This window comes from Nuphar pumila, chromosome 8 (assembly GCF_984573655.1).
Source record: "Nuphar pumila chromosome 8, dmNupPumi1.hap1.1, whole genome shotgun sequence".
In the NCBI taxonomy this organism is placed as follows: Eukaryota; Viridiplantae; Streptophyta; class Magnoliopsida; order Nymphaeales; family Nymphaeaceae; genus Nuphar; species Nuphar pumila.
In genome coordinates, this window is record NC_143256.1 from 18,715,104 (window position 1) to 18,730,398 (window position 15,295).

The 15,295-nt window shown below is 42.3% G+C and overlaps 1 protein-coding gene and 1 pseudogene across 2 annotated transcripts in view; both read left to right on the forward strand.

The window, feature by feature from the left end:
- LOC149829711 (actin-interacting protein 1-2-like) overlaps positions 1 to 13,636 on the forward strand; it is a 50,927-nt pseudogene extending 37,291 nt beyond the window's left edge. Inside the window, exons 5-9 of the transcript XR_016433533.1 lie at positions 10,945 to 11,016; positions 11,124 to 11,260; positions 11,426 to 11,623; positions 12,982 to 13,045; positions 13,469 to 13,636. The product of XR_016433533.1 is annotated as an actin-interacting protein 1-2-like (transcript). The remainder of the gene's footprint in view (positions 1 to 10,944; positions 11,017 to 11,123; positions 11,261 to 11,425; positions 11,624 to 12,981; positions 13,046 to 13,468) is intronic.
- Positions 13,637 to 13,812: 176 nt separating this feature from the next.
- Positions 13,813 to 14,872, forward strand: LOC149829712 (uncharacterized). Its single transcript, XM_090015273.1, has 2 exons — positions 13,813 to 14,050; positions 14,628 to 14,872. Exons 1-2 carry the CDS (start codon positions 13,813 to 13,815, stop codon positions 14,870 to 14,872), a joined length of 483 nt encoding a protein of 160 aa, XP_089871399.1.
- Positions 14,873 to 15,295: the final 423 nt, after the last annotated feature.

The window sequence follows — 15,295 nt, forward strand, 5'->3', positions numbered from 1 at the left end:
GCTTGAAAATATGTGGATGGTTCTTCATATGAGTGAATTAATGCAATAACTGCCCTATATGTGGGTGAGAAAGACTCGTATGATACAAACCAGTGGCGTAGCTAGGATTGACGTGGGGGATGGGCAAACAGGGGTGTAGCAAAAAAAAAAATGGCGTGATAGACGGGGGCTCAGGGGCAGCGCCCCCGAAAAAAAAAATTTGAGATAAAATAAAAAATGGCTACAATTATTAATAAAAATCTATTTTATATGGACAAATCAAACTATTTGCTGCAGTCAGGGCTGAGCTGGGCTAGGACTGGGCTTTTAAAAAAAAAAATATTTAACTGTTTCGAGAGGCAGGACTGGGCTACAGCCCATTCCTGCCCCCTCCCCCCCCAGCTCCGCCTCTGACCACCAAGATTGGCCGTAGAACCCCGAAAAAGCTTTAAGCTAAAAAATGAATACATTTTTTATGACACCGATGATGACCAACATGCACCATATGCAGAATTCAAGCAAAAAGAGTATAAAAATGCCTGTTAGACAAAAAATACAGACGCCCAATTATTAAAATCTGTCAATGGCCACAGTTACTCACTACAAGAATCCTAGACAATCGAGAACAAGCAATTCACTCACCAACTATCTGGTAGATAAAGATACGCTATCCGTTGCCTTCGTTACATTGATAGACATCCATACCTTGTTTTAGCAGCAGGCACAAAAGGAGAGTCCTATGCACGCACGATGACCAAGAAAGGATAGCAAGATTGACTCTTCCAATGAGGTTGCGCCCAAAAAGGAGGAAAGAAACTAGACCCACGTTCAGTTGTGCCCCAAAAAGAAAGGATCAAGAACCAAATTGAAGGATTGGCCTGTATTGCTCCTGTAGAATGGATAATTGGATACTGTATCACCAGAGCCACTGAACATGAACAAAACCCACCCTCAAATTTAGGAGATAAGAGGGTCTTCTTCAAACTGCTAGCGATGGTTGCCGGAGATTGGCAAAGGTCTGACTGACTGCGACACCGGTGCCTCGCGTCGCCGGAGATTGCAGCCGAGAGGGAGAAGCTCGGAGGGGGGCACCGCCACCGCGGGTTCACCGAAGGGAGGCCGGCGGCACTGCAGAGCACAAGGGTTGCCGGCGAATGTGTGTGATTAGGCATTAATGCTTTTGTTCTCTCATCCATCCCCTAAATAGAGGACGAGACTCGCATTAAATGTGGATGACTAAACGTCCTGCATAACTTACGATGTGCCTGAAGCGCCTTATCACAAATCGCTATCCAGTGATAACCACAATTCGTCATCCAGCTGAAGCACATAACGTTAACCACAAATCGCTATGCAGCTGAAGGCACTCACCACAAATTGCCATCGACAACTCGCTGAACCTCAAACTCTGAACAACTAAAGCATCATTCAGCTGAGAGGACTTCTACAAATCACTATCCAACGAATACTCCAAATCGTCCTCGAAAAGATCAAGCATCGTGCTTAGAATTCTGCAGCGATACTGAATGTGCATCGAACCAATGGATCCCACAAAGGAGGAAACCCCAACAATTCTCCCCCTTCCCGACTTATGTGGAAGCTTCTTCCATTCCTGCTAGGAATCGACACTTCTCATGCTTGTCCTTGGTCAGCATATCTGATGTATTGTCATCAGTATGCACTTTCTCTAGTTGCAGCAAATTTTTATTCAAGACATATCGAATCCAGTGGTATCAAACATTAATATGTTTCGATCTTGAATGAAACGAGAAATTCTTACTCAAATGAATAGCACTTTGACTATCACAATGAAGAACATACTCTTCTTGCTTCAAGCCCAACTCTTGCAAGAATTTCTTCACCCACAACAATTCTTTACTGGCTTCTATAATGGCAATGAACTCAACTTCTATAGTGGAGAGAGCTAGACATTTCTGTAATTTCGACTGCCATACAACTGCTCCCCTGCAAAAGTAATCAAATACCCAGAAGTAGACTTTCTACTGTCTACATCACCAGCCATATCAGAATCTGTGAATCTATCAAGAATGGGTTCACCCTTTCCAAAACACAGACTCATCTTTAATGCGCCCTGAAGATACCTTAGAATCCATTTCACTGCTGCCCAATGTTCTTTCCCTGAATTTGACAGAAATCGACTAACAACTCCAACAGCATGAGCTATGTCTGGTCGAGTACAGACCATAGCATACATCAACGAACCTACTGCCGAAGCATAGGAAATTTTCTGCATCTTTGTTCCTTCTTCATCATTTGTAGGACATTGTCTTGAGCTAAGTTTGAAATGGCCTGCAAGTGGACAATTAACAGGCTTTGCTTTGTCCATGTTGAACCTCTCAAGAACCTTTCTGATATACTTTTCTTAAGATAACCATATCATCTCATGTGATCTATCATGAACGATTCTCATCCCAAGAATCTGCTTTGCTGGACCTAAATCCTTCATGGAAAATGTCTCACTTAGCTCCAACTTTAACTTGCTAATCTTGCTGATGTCTTGGCTCACAATCAGTATATCATCCATATAAAGCAAGAGAATGATAAAATTACCATCTGGAAATTTCTTCACAAACACACAATGGTCTGTGGAGGTTCTTGAGTATCCATGCTCATTCATAAAGAAATCAAATTTCTTATACCACTGCCTTGGTCTTGCTTCAATCCATACAAGCTCTTCTTCAACTTGCAAACTAGGTGCTTTTTACCCTTGTCAACGAAACTCTCAGGTTGCTCCATATAAATTTCTTCTTCCAAGTCACCATATAGAAATGCGGTCTTCACATCAAGCTGCTCAACTTCCAAATTCATACTTGCAGCTATATCGAGCACAGTTCAGATGGAGGGCATCTTCACAAGTGGTGAGAAGATCTCATCAAAGTCAACTCTTTTCTTCTGAGCAAAACCTTTCACAACAAGACGTGCCTTGTATCTAGGTTGAGAGTTGTTTTCATCAGTCTTCTACTTGAAGACCCATTTGTTCTTTAACACCTTCTTTCCTTTAGTTGTCTTTACCAGATCAAAGGTGTGATTCGCATGCAATGAATCCATTTCTTCTTTCATTGTCTTAAACCACTCAGACTTGTTTTTATCCTCCAAAACTTCTTCAAAAGTTTCTGGCTCACCTTGATCTGTAATCATCACATACTCATTTGATGAGTATTTTCTGGATGACTGTTTTTCTCTAGTGGATCTCCTTATCGAAGTCTGAGGAAGTGACTCTTGGGGTGTTGGCTCCCCCTCAATTTCTGACTCAACACTTCCTTCCTTTGCATCATTGCGAGGAGGTGGAATCTCCTCCACGAAATCATGAACAGTCGGCGCATCTAGGGGATCTAAATTAATAAGATCACCTGTACTGGACTCTGATGGCTCAGACTCACCAATGTCTTCAATGGTCTAATCTTCCAATAAGACAACATCTTGACTTCTGACCACCTTTTTATCAATAGGGTCATACAGTCTGTAGCCAAATTCTTCATGTCCATAGCCAATGAATATGCATTGCTTGACTTTTGGATCAAGCTTGGACCTCTCTTCCTTCGGAATGTGAATAAATGCTCTACAGCCGAACACTCTTAAGTGTCCATAGAAAGGTTCTTTTCCTATCCAAACTTTCTCTGGAACATCTCCCTTCAGGGGAATAAAAGAAGACAAGTTGATAAGATCAATTGTTGTCCTCATTGTCTCACCCCAGAAAGATCTTGGCAATTTAGAGTGTGACAACAAACATCTGACTCTCTTAAGAATGATGTGCTTCATCCTCTCAGCAACCCCATTCTGTTGAGGTGTCATCCTTATAGTTCTTTCATGCTTGATGCCATGATTGGTGCAATACTGATTAAATGGCCCAATGTATTTGCCACCATTATCCGAGCGAACACACTTCAACTGCCTGCCAGTTTCTTATTTAGCCATGGCCTGAAAGTGCTTGAATACATCTAGAACTTGGTCTTTAGTCCTCAGTGTATAAGCCCAGACTTTCCTAGAGTGATCATCAATGAAAGTCATAAAGTACAATGCACCACCAAGTGTCTTGACCTTTAAAGGTCCACACACATCAGAATGTACAAGATTTAGAACATGAGATTTTCTAGATGCAATGCATCTATGGAAAGAAACTCTATTTTGTTTACCATGGAAGCAATGAACACAAGGTTCCAAAGATGTACCTGCTGCACCTGTCAGGAACTCTTTCTTAACTACGACTTGCAGCCCCTTCTTGCTCATATGCCCAAGCCTTCTATGCCATAATTTTGTGGACGAGCCAGTCTCCACAACATTCACAACACTCTTCCAGATCTTCGCTTACAAAGTGTAAAGGGAACGAGCCTTTGTTCCTCTAGCTATCACCAATGAGCCTTTGGTTAGCTTCCACCTTCCATCACTTTAGGTGTTGTTATAGCCCTCATCATCTAACTTTACAGCAGAGATCAGATTCAGTCGGATGTCTGGTACATGCCTCACATTTTTCAGCAACAACTTACAGCCAACACTTGTTTCCAAGCAAATGTCGTCCATGCCAACAATCTTTGACACATCTTCATTTCCCATTCAGACATTACCGAAATCACCTTGCGAGTAGGAAGTGAAGAAATCAACCCGTGAGGTAACATGAAATGAAGCTCCAGAGTCAATCACCCAATCGGTCTCCTGATCGATCAAATTTATGCTAGTGCCATCACAGACAACCATGAGCTCTCCATCTGTGACTGTGGCACCTTATTTTTCTTCTGAGCTCTTCTCTCTGTTCTACTCCTTAAGCTTGAGCTTCCTGCACTGTCGCTTCATATGCCCCTTCTTGTGGCAATAATAATACTCGACGTCTTTCTTTGAGCTCGAGTGTGAGTGGCCTCTGGATTTGCCATGGTAGTGCAGAGCCCTGCTCTTACTTCTGCTTCTCCCCCTGTTTTCAATCACAAGCGCCTTTGAGGTAGAAGGACCTAATGACTTTCTCCTGGACTCTTCATTCAACAGACTGCTGGTAACTTGGCTCATCGTTACCATTCCATCAGGTGCAGAGTTACTGACTGTGACCACCAAGGTTTCCCAACTCTCAGGAAGGGAAATAAGAGCAACAAAGTTTGTAACTCATCATCAAAAGTGATTTTCATTGTGGCCAACTGATTTACAATGCTTTTGATCTCATTCAAATGCTCTGCAATAGAGCCACCCTCTTTATACTTGAGGTTCACAAGCTTTCGAAATAGAAAGGCCTTATTCACTGCTGCCTTTCTATCATAAAGGCTCTCTAGTTTGGTTCAAAGACCATGCGTCAAAGTTTCTATGGATACATGATGAAAGACACTATCATCTATCCATTGTCGAATGAAACTGATCGCCTTTCGGTCTAGTTTTTTTCATTCGACATCTTTCATCTCTTCTTGTTTGCCTCTCACACCGTCTATGGGTCCATCCAAATCTTTATAACCCAAGAAGTCTTCTATTTTAGTTTTCTATGCCATCCAGTTTGTGCCATTCAAACTGATCATACGCCCAATGTTATTCTCCATGACTTCACACACAAATATACTAACCAAATCTCTGATACCCCCGTTTCCTGACATTAATTTGGGTTTGAACACGATCCAGAGCCACAAGTCACGCCAAAGCTTTTGCCCTTGGAGCTGGCCCCTTACCCCACATACAATCACTGGGAAACCAGTTCATCCCGGATGGCAACAAGGAATGGTAAACTTGCTTAATGGAGAACCTATCTCCGCTCGCTATGGCCCAGTGAAGCCATGTCATGCCATGGATAGGCCTAAAATCTCTGCCACTGAAGGATCGAAGTGTCTTCCGCCACTCTAGCCAGAGGGACGAATGACACACTGAACTGGGCGTGGAAAGAAGGGATTCATGTAGACTACCATATTTTTGCCTAACAATCATAGCCCAAGAAGATTGAGATGTGGAAGCTTCCCAAGCCCACTTCAAGACTAAAACGATGCTCCTCTTTCTCATAGTTGGAATCTCTAAGCCACCTTGGTGCCTCGGAAGCACGATCTGTTGACAAGAAACAAGCAGGTACTTTTTGTGCGACACATTCCCAGACCAAAGGAAGTGCGAAAGCAAACGATTGATCGTCTGCTCTACTGTCGTCGGTATAATAGACATGCTCATTCGAAACTCTGGTAATCGGGCTAAAACATGGCGAATGAGCATCACTCGTCCCACAAAAGATAAATATTGAGCCTTCCAAGCCTGCAATCTTCCTTGCACCCGCTCTATGGTAGACATCCAAGTAGAAGTTCCCGCTGATTGTAGAGAGTGCAACGATGGACCCAAGAAATTGACAGGAAGTCGGATATTGGGCAGTTGAAGATCCTTGCAGCAGCCGATTGGAGAAGAGGGTCAGCATTGAGTAAGACCAGAGCGCACTTACTCTCGTTCAGGCGAAGGTCTGAAATTGCAGCAAAGACTTTAATAATGAAGTACAACCTAGACATTTGATTAACATTCGCATGTCCAAATATTAAAGTATCGTCTGCATATTGAATTGTGTGACCAACAAAACCATGAATGCCCAAGGATTCCAAGAAGCCTGTTTCTTCTGCCCTTTTCATGAGAATAGGTAAACCATCTACCGCGATATTAAAAATGATAGGTGCTAGAGGACAACCCTGTCGTACACCTCTAGCCAACTTGAATTCTTCCCCTCTCATTCCATTGATGCAAACTGATGATACAGATTTTGTGACCAACTCCTTAACCCATGCTATAAATCGGCTGCCAAGCCCCATATTTGTTAGAGATTCAATCAGAAAATCCCATGCCATTCTGTCATAAGTCTTGTGAAAATCCAATTTTAGCATGAAGTGCGGTGATCCAGTCGACTGTAAAGAGTGAAGAAGCTCAGTTGCACAAATAAAGGATCCTTGCAAACTTCGATCTGGAATAAAAGCACCCTGGTTCGGACAAAACAAGTTGATCAATGACAGCGCGCAACCGATTAGCCAACACCTTAGATATAATGCGATACAGAGCACCCATCACCGAAATCGGCCTAAAGTTGGATATGTCTGATGCCCCTTGCCTCTTAGAAATCAAAGAGATGACTGCCACATGATATGGTTTAGACAGCCTAGCATTACGATAGAATTCATCGAACAAGTGGAGCAGGTCAGTTTTTACAGTTGACCAAAATGCTTTAAAGAAGTCAATGTGAAAACCATTAAGGCCTGGTGCCTTCCATCCCGATAGTTCGCTAATAGCATTCGAAATCTCCACTTCAGTGAATCTAACCTGCAAAGAAACAAATTGGTTTGCCGCCAACTGCTTATAGCCCATATCGCCGATGACCCCCCTGACGCCTAAGTCGGCCGAATACAACCTGGAGAAATAAGAAGTAATAGCTGGCAGGCAATTATGCGGACCAAACTGGCATCCATCGATCTCGATCGAGAGTATACAGTTCTTACTGTATTTATTTGATGCCTTCATATGAAAAAATTGTGTATTATCATCGCTATTAGCCAACCATGCAACTCTAGCCCTCAACTTCCATCTAAGCTCATCTCGTGCTCTCCATTCTGCAACGAGAGTAGAGAGTACGACGATACGCTCCTGCAATTGAAGCACTTGACCCTTCGGTACACCAACAAGATCGACCTGACGTTGGGCCAAATCGGAGAGCTCAGCTTCCCACTGGCCGATGAACCTAAACTTGTTCAGGTTATTAAAACTTAGCCATTCCTTAATACGTTTCCGAAGACGAAGAAGCTTAACATGTATGCGGATGGCCACCCAAGATCCCGTAGCAGGTTGAGCCCACGATTGACCTACCAACTGCTGAAAGTCTGGCACCCGAAGCCACCATTCCTCAAAGAAGAACCTACGACATGCCTTGAAGCCTGCACCCCACGAAACAGTCATTTGTCCATGATCGGACATGGTCCGTGGCAACAGACAAGCAGTGACATCCGGAACTGCGTGAAATAGTTCTGGGGAGAGAAAAACGCGATCAAGTATCCGCAAGCAAGGGCGAGACCTCATATTTGACCACGAGAATTGCTCCCCTACAAGAGAGAGAGAGAGAGAGAGAGAGAGATCTAAAATGGTTTACAATTTAAGTACTTGATTGCCAAATTATTCGAGATCTAAAATGGTTTACAATTTAAGTATTTGATTGCCAAATTATTCTAATGGCTGGTTGACATGGTGAGTTGATTCACTTTCTGGGAAGCATATTGATTTTGTCAGTTATCAAGTTTGAACTGAAAAGTTTACTTCAACGATAGGGTCGCGAGATCGAAACTCAGAGGAATTGACAGGGGCCTGCACAAGATTTGAATTGCTTATCCGGTTCGGGCGTCAGGTGTACGGGGGACATAAAAACAATGAAAATATCAGATACAATATAATTGCACCAACATTAAGCACCTCATCACCCTCCATCTTGAGGACAGCCTGTCAGTTGTGGGGCCCAGGGCCTGATGGAGGGCAGTCAAGTGCATAATGCACAAATTTTGTGCCATGTGATTGCACCCGATCAGAATCCACAAAATAGGGTGGTTGTGTCTTAATCTTTGAGAGTCTTATATCGTAGTGGGCCGAGCCCATTAAGCGACCTGGTCTTCGATACGGGTTTTCTTGTCATTAAAAAATAAAGTTTAGATTAAAATATTGTTAAATTGTAAAATAGATGCCGTCATTATCCTAAAGAATTAAACATTAAAATTTTTTAAATATTTTCTAAATAGTCACTTTTTGAGCGCACAATGGTGAAATTTGTCCTTAGCGACCTGTTCCAGCACACAGAGACAAGGTCCTACCCCAGAACTACCCAACAATTAAGCGCACACTCTATCCTACTGAGAAAGTGGAAACTCACTATGACACTTTAGTGATTGGATGTCATCCAAGAAAGTTTGCTCACAAAAAAACCAGGACCGTTTTATGGGACAATATTTGCTACCCCTCGTGGGTAAGGAACCCCTCAGTGAAAAACTGTAATATTTTTATTATTTTTTGCACATTTGACACGATCTACATGTTTAGTTTAGTAGAAAAGGACCTTTGAAACATGTTATTATAACATGCATGTGAGATTTTTTTAGGGTTAAAAAATCAACGGCCTACAATGTACCAAACTTTCAACCTTCAAAAAATAATATTTTTACATAAAAAAATATGATCTAAGTGTTCATTCTTACGAATTCGACCATGTTGAATACATTTGCTCAAACCAACCTTCTCCTGTGAGTTCCAATTAGAGGGTCAAATGCTTTCCCCATCTTATATTGCCCTTCGTAATGATGCATCTACTCATTCAGGAATCATGTCAGCCTTTTACATTAATGTTAGATCGTGGTTGTTTTTACTTTAAGCTTACGACATTGTATGTAAGGGTGTCAATAGGTCGGCTTTGGTTCGACCTAGGTGGAACCAAACTTGGATCAGATTTTTGGGTAGGATACTGGGTCTAGACCCAGGTCTAATCGAGCCTACTATAAGATAAATCATACCTAGATCCAATAAGAACTACATGAACCAGACCCAGATCATACCTGATAAAATAATAATTTTTTATCATTTTTACATTAAAAATTTATGGTCTTAATCAAAGCTTGAGTCAAGCTTGGGTCTGGTATAAAATTTCACAAACTATACTCGGGTCCATATATTAATCGGTTCTTCAAGTCGGGACATGAGTCTTAATCGGGTATTCTTTTTTGTCACCAAACCCGAACCCTATAGGGTTTGGTCGAAGTAAACCCAACCCGTTGACACCCCTAATTATATAGAGTCAAACATATTACTTTTCCCTAACAATTATGAGGGTGTGCTTGAGTGCCGAGATCTTGTAATATCGTGTATTAAATTTAGAGATATTTGAGGTTTTGGCTAAGTGCCATAAAAAAATCGATAAATCCTCGATTTTAGGTAGCGTCAATTGAGTTTGGGTTTGACCCATGGGTCATTGATAAGACCTAAATGAGCCAAACAAGATATGATAAAAACTTTTATTTTTGACCTTTAAAATCAAGCAAAATTTGAGCAAAATTCAGGTTAAATTCAAGTTATACATCATTAGATATACCTCAAAATGTTGAATTCAACTATATTTTATTTTTCTGAACTCAGGCTATGGTCTGCTCGAAAATCATATTTTTTAAAAAAGGGTCTGTCTCGATGGGACCGGGTCCAGATTGGATCAAACTGAATCCAATCTGTATGATCCAAGTTAATATGGATCTGAACTCAATCCAAAACCCATATTAATTAGGATCTGATCCAGTTCAAGATCCATATAAATATTGGATATGAATTTGCATCTTGGATCTGGACCCAGATCTAAAATCTAGGTCCAACGAAATTAAAGCTTTCAATTCGGTATAAAGGTTTAATTTAAGGAAATTTAAGGTTAAAAAGACTCCAAGGTGGATAAGGCACTCTATGAAATTTTCTAGATATTTATTAATTATTAATTATTAATTAATTCTAAATTTTAGTTATATATGGTAGTTACCAAATAGTGAAGTCTCTAAAAGAGTCCCTTTGATTCCTTTAAAAAAAAATTATTTTTCAATAGGGATGAGTTGGGGTCGCTACAGGTTTGGTATCATAGTCGACCATAAAATATTATATTTTAATCATTTTTGTGTACCAGAATTTTCTTTTGATAATCAAGCCATGTCCAAATTTTATCAGAAAGTCATGACTTGTATTCTAGAGCAGTCTCCATCACTAGTAAGGGCTACCTGGTATTTTTTTTTACTAATATCAATTTATTTAAATTTCATATGATAGACTGTGAGAATGGCTTAATTTAATTCCTTTTTATGTGAATTAGGAATTTGATGTGAATATGCAATTATGATTGTTGAGGGGATCAATCCTAAGGGGGTAGGTTTGATAAGGGTGCAAATTTTTTAACTATTTTTCATGTTTTAGATGTATACCCGCTCCCGAGCTTTGACTTCTGGTGCTCCCGCTGATTGACAGGAGCAAAAGGACTTCATGTTGAATGCCCTGAACACCTTGACAACGATAGTGACCACATACGTCCAGGCACAGGTGGCGCAACAGATCATGTGTGTCTATCTTGCCGAGGTCACTCCAAACCCCACCGTGGTGATGTTCAAGAAGTTTCTTAGGTTGAATCTCCAACCTTCTCAGTGAAGGCCGACCCAGAGGCAGCTGAGAGTTGGGTTGAGGAGACTAAAAGGGCGTTTTGTATCCTGCCTGTGCCTGAGGATAGGCAGACTAATTTTGGCATGTTCCAATTGAAGGGTGATGCCAAGAAATTGTGGGACACCCTGTGATGAGTGAAATACGACAGAGTGGAGGTAATTCCTTGAGTGACTTTCAATGAGAATTTCTTAGATGCTTAGTTCCCTGCTTATGCACGAGAACGTATGTAGCAATATTTTTTTGGGTTTGTTCAGGGGAACATGAGTTTGGTGAACTATACCACCAAATTCAGGAGTTTGGAGCGCTACTACTTGAACCTTTTTACTAATGATAAGGCAAGGGCAACAAAGTATGTTCGTGGGCTGAAAAACGGACTCCAGGTTCGTGTGATGACGAGTTGTCCTACTATATTCAGTGATGTGATCAAGTCTGCATCCATCTTGAATGAGGAGTGGAAGAGGTTCAAGGATGAATCACAGAAGAGTGGGGGGTAACCAGGGCATCACCAGTGGCGAAGCGAGGAAGAACCCACCTGTGGGTGGCAGGGGGTAAGGTAAAGAGGCAGAGGACACAACAAGGGCATCAGAAGGGTCGACCCCAACAGAGGAAGCAATAGGGGAAGACTTTGTTCATGTGTCAAAGGTGCAACAAGAGTCATCATTAGGGCTCTTGTCCACTCTTTAAGGGAGTCTGCTGCTAGTGCCAACAGCCCGAACATATCGTTATCTATTGTCCGAACAAGGCAACGACTCATGGAGGACAACAATAGTAGCAACATAGGCCTCAACAATAGGCGCAACAGAGGACCAACAGGAGAGTGTACGCTGCAACAACTGCCACACAGGGTAATCAAAATGACCTGCTCGAAGGTATTTTCGTAGTCTTTGAACACTATGCTCGTGTGATGTTTGATTTGGGTGCTACCCATTCTTTATATCCTCCTCCTTTGCGAGTTTGCTTGATCTTGTTACATCTAGCCTCGAGAAGGCTTTTTACGTGATGTCTCCGATGGGTACATCTTCTTCTTGCGAAAAATATTTTCCTACAGTCTGAGTGATCATCGAGGGGCATGAGTTGTTTGCTGACCTGATCATACTGAACATGACTTTCTATGATATCATTTTGGGTATAGACTGGTTGTCTAAATACAATGCTACTCTTTAGTGTTGGAGAAATGAGGTTCCGTTAGAGCGCCCTGATTTGTCTGTATTGGTGTTTTAGGCGATTTGATCAACGAGCGAGGTGAAGATTGTCTCGACATTGAAGATCTCCAAGTACCATAAGCAAGGTTGTATGGTGTTCTTGGCCAGTGTGTCTGCGACAGACAGTTAGGTGACACATTTGGAGCAGTTGGACGCGGTTCATGAGTTTTTGAACGTCTTTCCCGAGGACTTGTCAGGTTTGCTACCTCACAGGAAGATCAAGTTCTCAATCGAGCTAATGCCTGGCATGACACCAGTTTCCTGAATACCGTATCACATGGCACTTGCAGAGCTGGTTGAGTTGAAGAAGGAGTTGGTTCTGTAAGATAGATCTTTGTTTCGGGTACCATCAGTTGTGAATCAGGGCAGAGGATGTTCTAAAGACCACATTCAGGTCCAGATACGGGGACTATAAGTTTTTGGTGATGTCTTTTAGACTTACCAATGCCCCTACAACATTCATGGACCTGATGAATCGGGTCTTCAGTTTATGGTTGGATTCTTTTGTCATTATATTCACCGATGGCATTCTTATCTACTCTGAGAGCGTGGAGGAGCACTGAGAGCATCTGTGGATTGTGTTGCAGACACTGAGAGAACATCAACTTTATGTTAAGTTCTTGAAGTGTGAGTTTTGGCTCCACAGGGTGATGTTTCTCAGCCACGTGATCTCTAAGAAGGGCATTGAGGTCGATCCAGCCAAGGTGGAGGCAATGTTGTCTTGGAAGCAACCGAAGACAATTTTAGAGATCAAGAGTTTCTTGGGATTGGTGAGCTACTACTGTCAATTCATTGAGAACTTCTCTCGTATAGTGGCTCCAATGACTCGACTTTTATAGAAGAAGATAAAGTTGGTTTGGTCACCTCGATGTGAGGAGAGCTTTCAGAAGCTGAAGAGGAGGTTGACCACGGCCCCAATATTAACTTTACCTTTTGGGACAGGTAGATTCATTGTGTACAATGATGCTTCAGGGACCGGACTGGACTGTGTCTTGATGCAGCACAGAAAGGTGATCACGTACGCTTCTTGACAACTAAAGGTGCATGAGAAGAATTACCCCATGTATGACTTGGAGTTAGCGGCAATTGTCTTTGCACTGAAGATCTTGTGTCACTACATGTATGCGAAATAGTTTGAGATCCTCTCTGATCATAAGAGCCTCAAGTACATATTCACACAATGTGATTTTAATTTGAGGCAACACAAGTGTTTGGAGTTCCTGAAGGACTACAAGTTCTCCATCACCTACCACCCTGGTAAGGCAAATGTAGTGGCAGACACGCTTAGCAGAAGGCTTTAGTCATGATACTTAGCTTAATAGGGCATATTTGGGATATGATCAAAGAGTTTGTGAGATGACAACCATTTGCAGATGATTCTGGATGCATCCTTTATGCGGGGATGCAGGCGTAACCTAAGATTATAGACCACATTGAGGAGCTTCAGTCAATCGATCTAGAGTATGAGAGGTTGTGCATGAGTGCCCATAAGCATGATGCATGGTTTTGTCGTGAGGAGGATGAAACCATCATGTTCAAAGACAGATGGTGGGTTCCAAAGGCACTGCAGGAGGGGCTGATGAGTGAGGCATACCGGTCGAGGTATTTTGTTCACCCAAGTTCTACTAAGATGTTCAAGGACCTCCAACGGATGTATTGGTGGAACAAGATAAAGCAGGACGTAGCAGAGTTTGTGTCTCGGTGTCTACCTACCAGTAGGTGAAGATCAAGCATTAGAGACCTGGTGGACTTCCTCAGTCATTAAACATTCCAGAGTGAAAGTGGGATGACAACTTAATGGACTTCATCATAGGGTTGCCGTGGACCCATTGTCAACACGATGCCATCTAGGTGATAGTGAACATGTTAACGAAGAGTGCCCACTTTCTACCGATCAGGATCAGTCAAAGCTTGGAGAGTCTAGCAGACCTCTATGTGGATGAGATAGTCTGGCTTCACGGGGTGTCACATTCGATCATGTCAGATCGATACCCTCATTTTATGTCTCGTTTTTGGCACCAGTTGTAGAAGGCCCTTGGTGCCACATTGAAGTTCAACATGACTTTTCACCCACAAACTGATGGTCAGACAAAGCGCATGATACAAACACTAGAGAATATGCTTAGAGCATGCGCGTTAGATTGGGTAGGAGAGTGAGATAGGCTGTAAAGCTTGTAGAGTTTTCATACAACAATAGTTACCCTGCCAGCATTGGTATGGCCTCATACGAAGCTCTGTATGGCAGACCATGTAGATCCCCAGTGTGCTGAAATAAGGTTGGAGTGAGAGCAGTGGAGTCACCAGAGGCCATCAAGCACTACTCAGACCAGGTACGGTTGATCCGACAGAGGTTGGTCGCAGCACAAAGCAGGCAAAAGAGCTATGCCAATCAGCGGCGTAGGAAGCTCAACTTTGCCATGGGTGACCACGTGTTTGTACAGATCTCGCCCACGAAGAGTGTCTTCCGGTTCGGGAAGAAGGGGAAGTTGAGTCCTCAATATGTTGGACCCTTAGAGATCCTTGAGAGTGTTGGGTAGACCGCATACCGTGTGACACTTCTCCCTTAGTTTTCTTAGATTCATAATGTCTTTCACGTCTCGATCTTGAAGAAGTATGTGACTGACCCCTCACATGTGATCCACTATGAGGCGGTTGATGTACAACCTGACTTGATGACATAGGAGAAGCTGATGAAAATTATGGATCGCCAGGAGAGGACACTGCACAGTAGGATGATTCTATTTGTGAAGGTGTGTTGGCAACATCACAGATTGGACGAGTGCACTTGGGAGCCCAAGGTTGATATGCATGAGCACTACCCACACCTATTCAGTACGTTCTAATTTTGTGAATGAAATTCTTTTAAGAAGGTAGGGATGTAATATCGTGTGTTTTTACACAGTCAAATTCAAAGATTTTGGTTGTGTTGCAGAAAAATTGATAAATCCTCAATTTTAGGT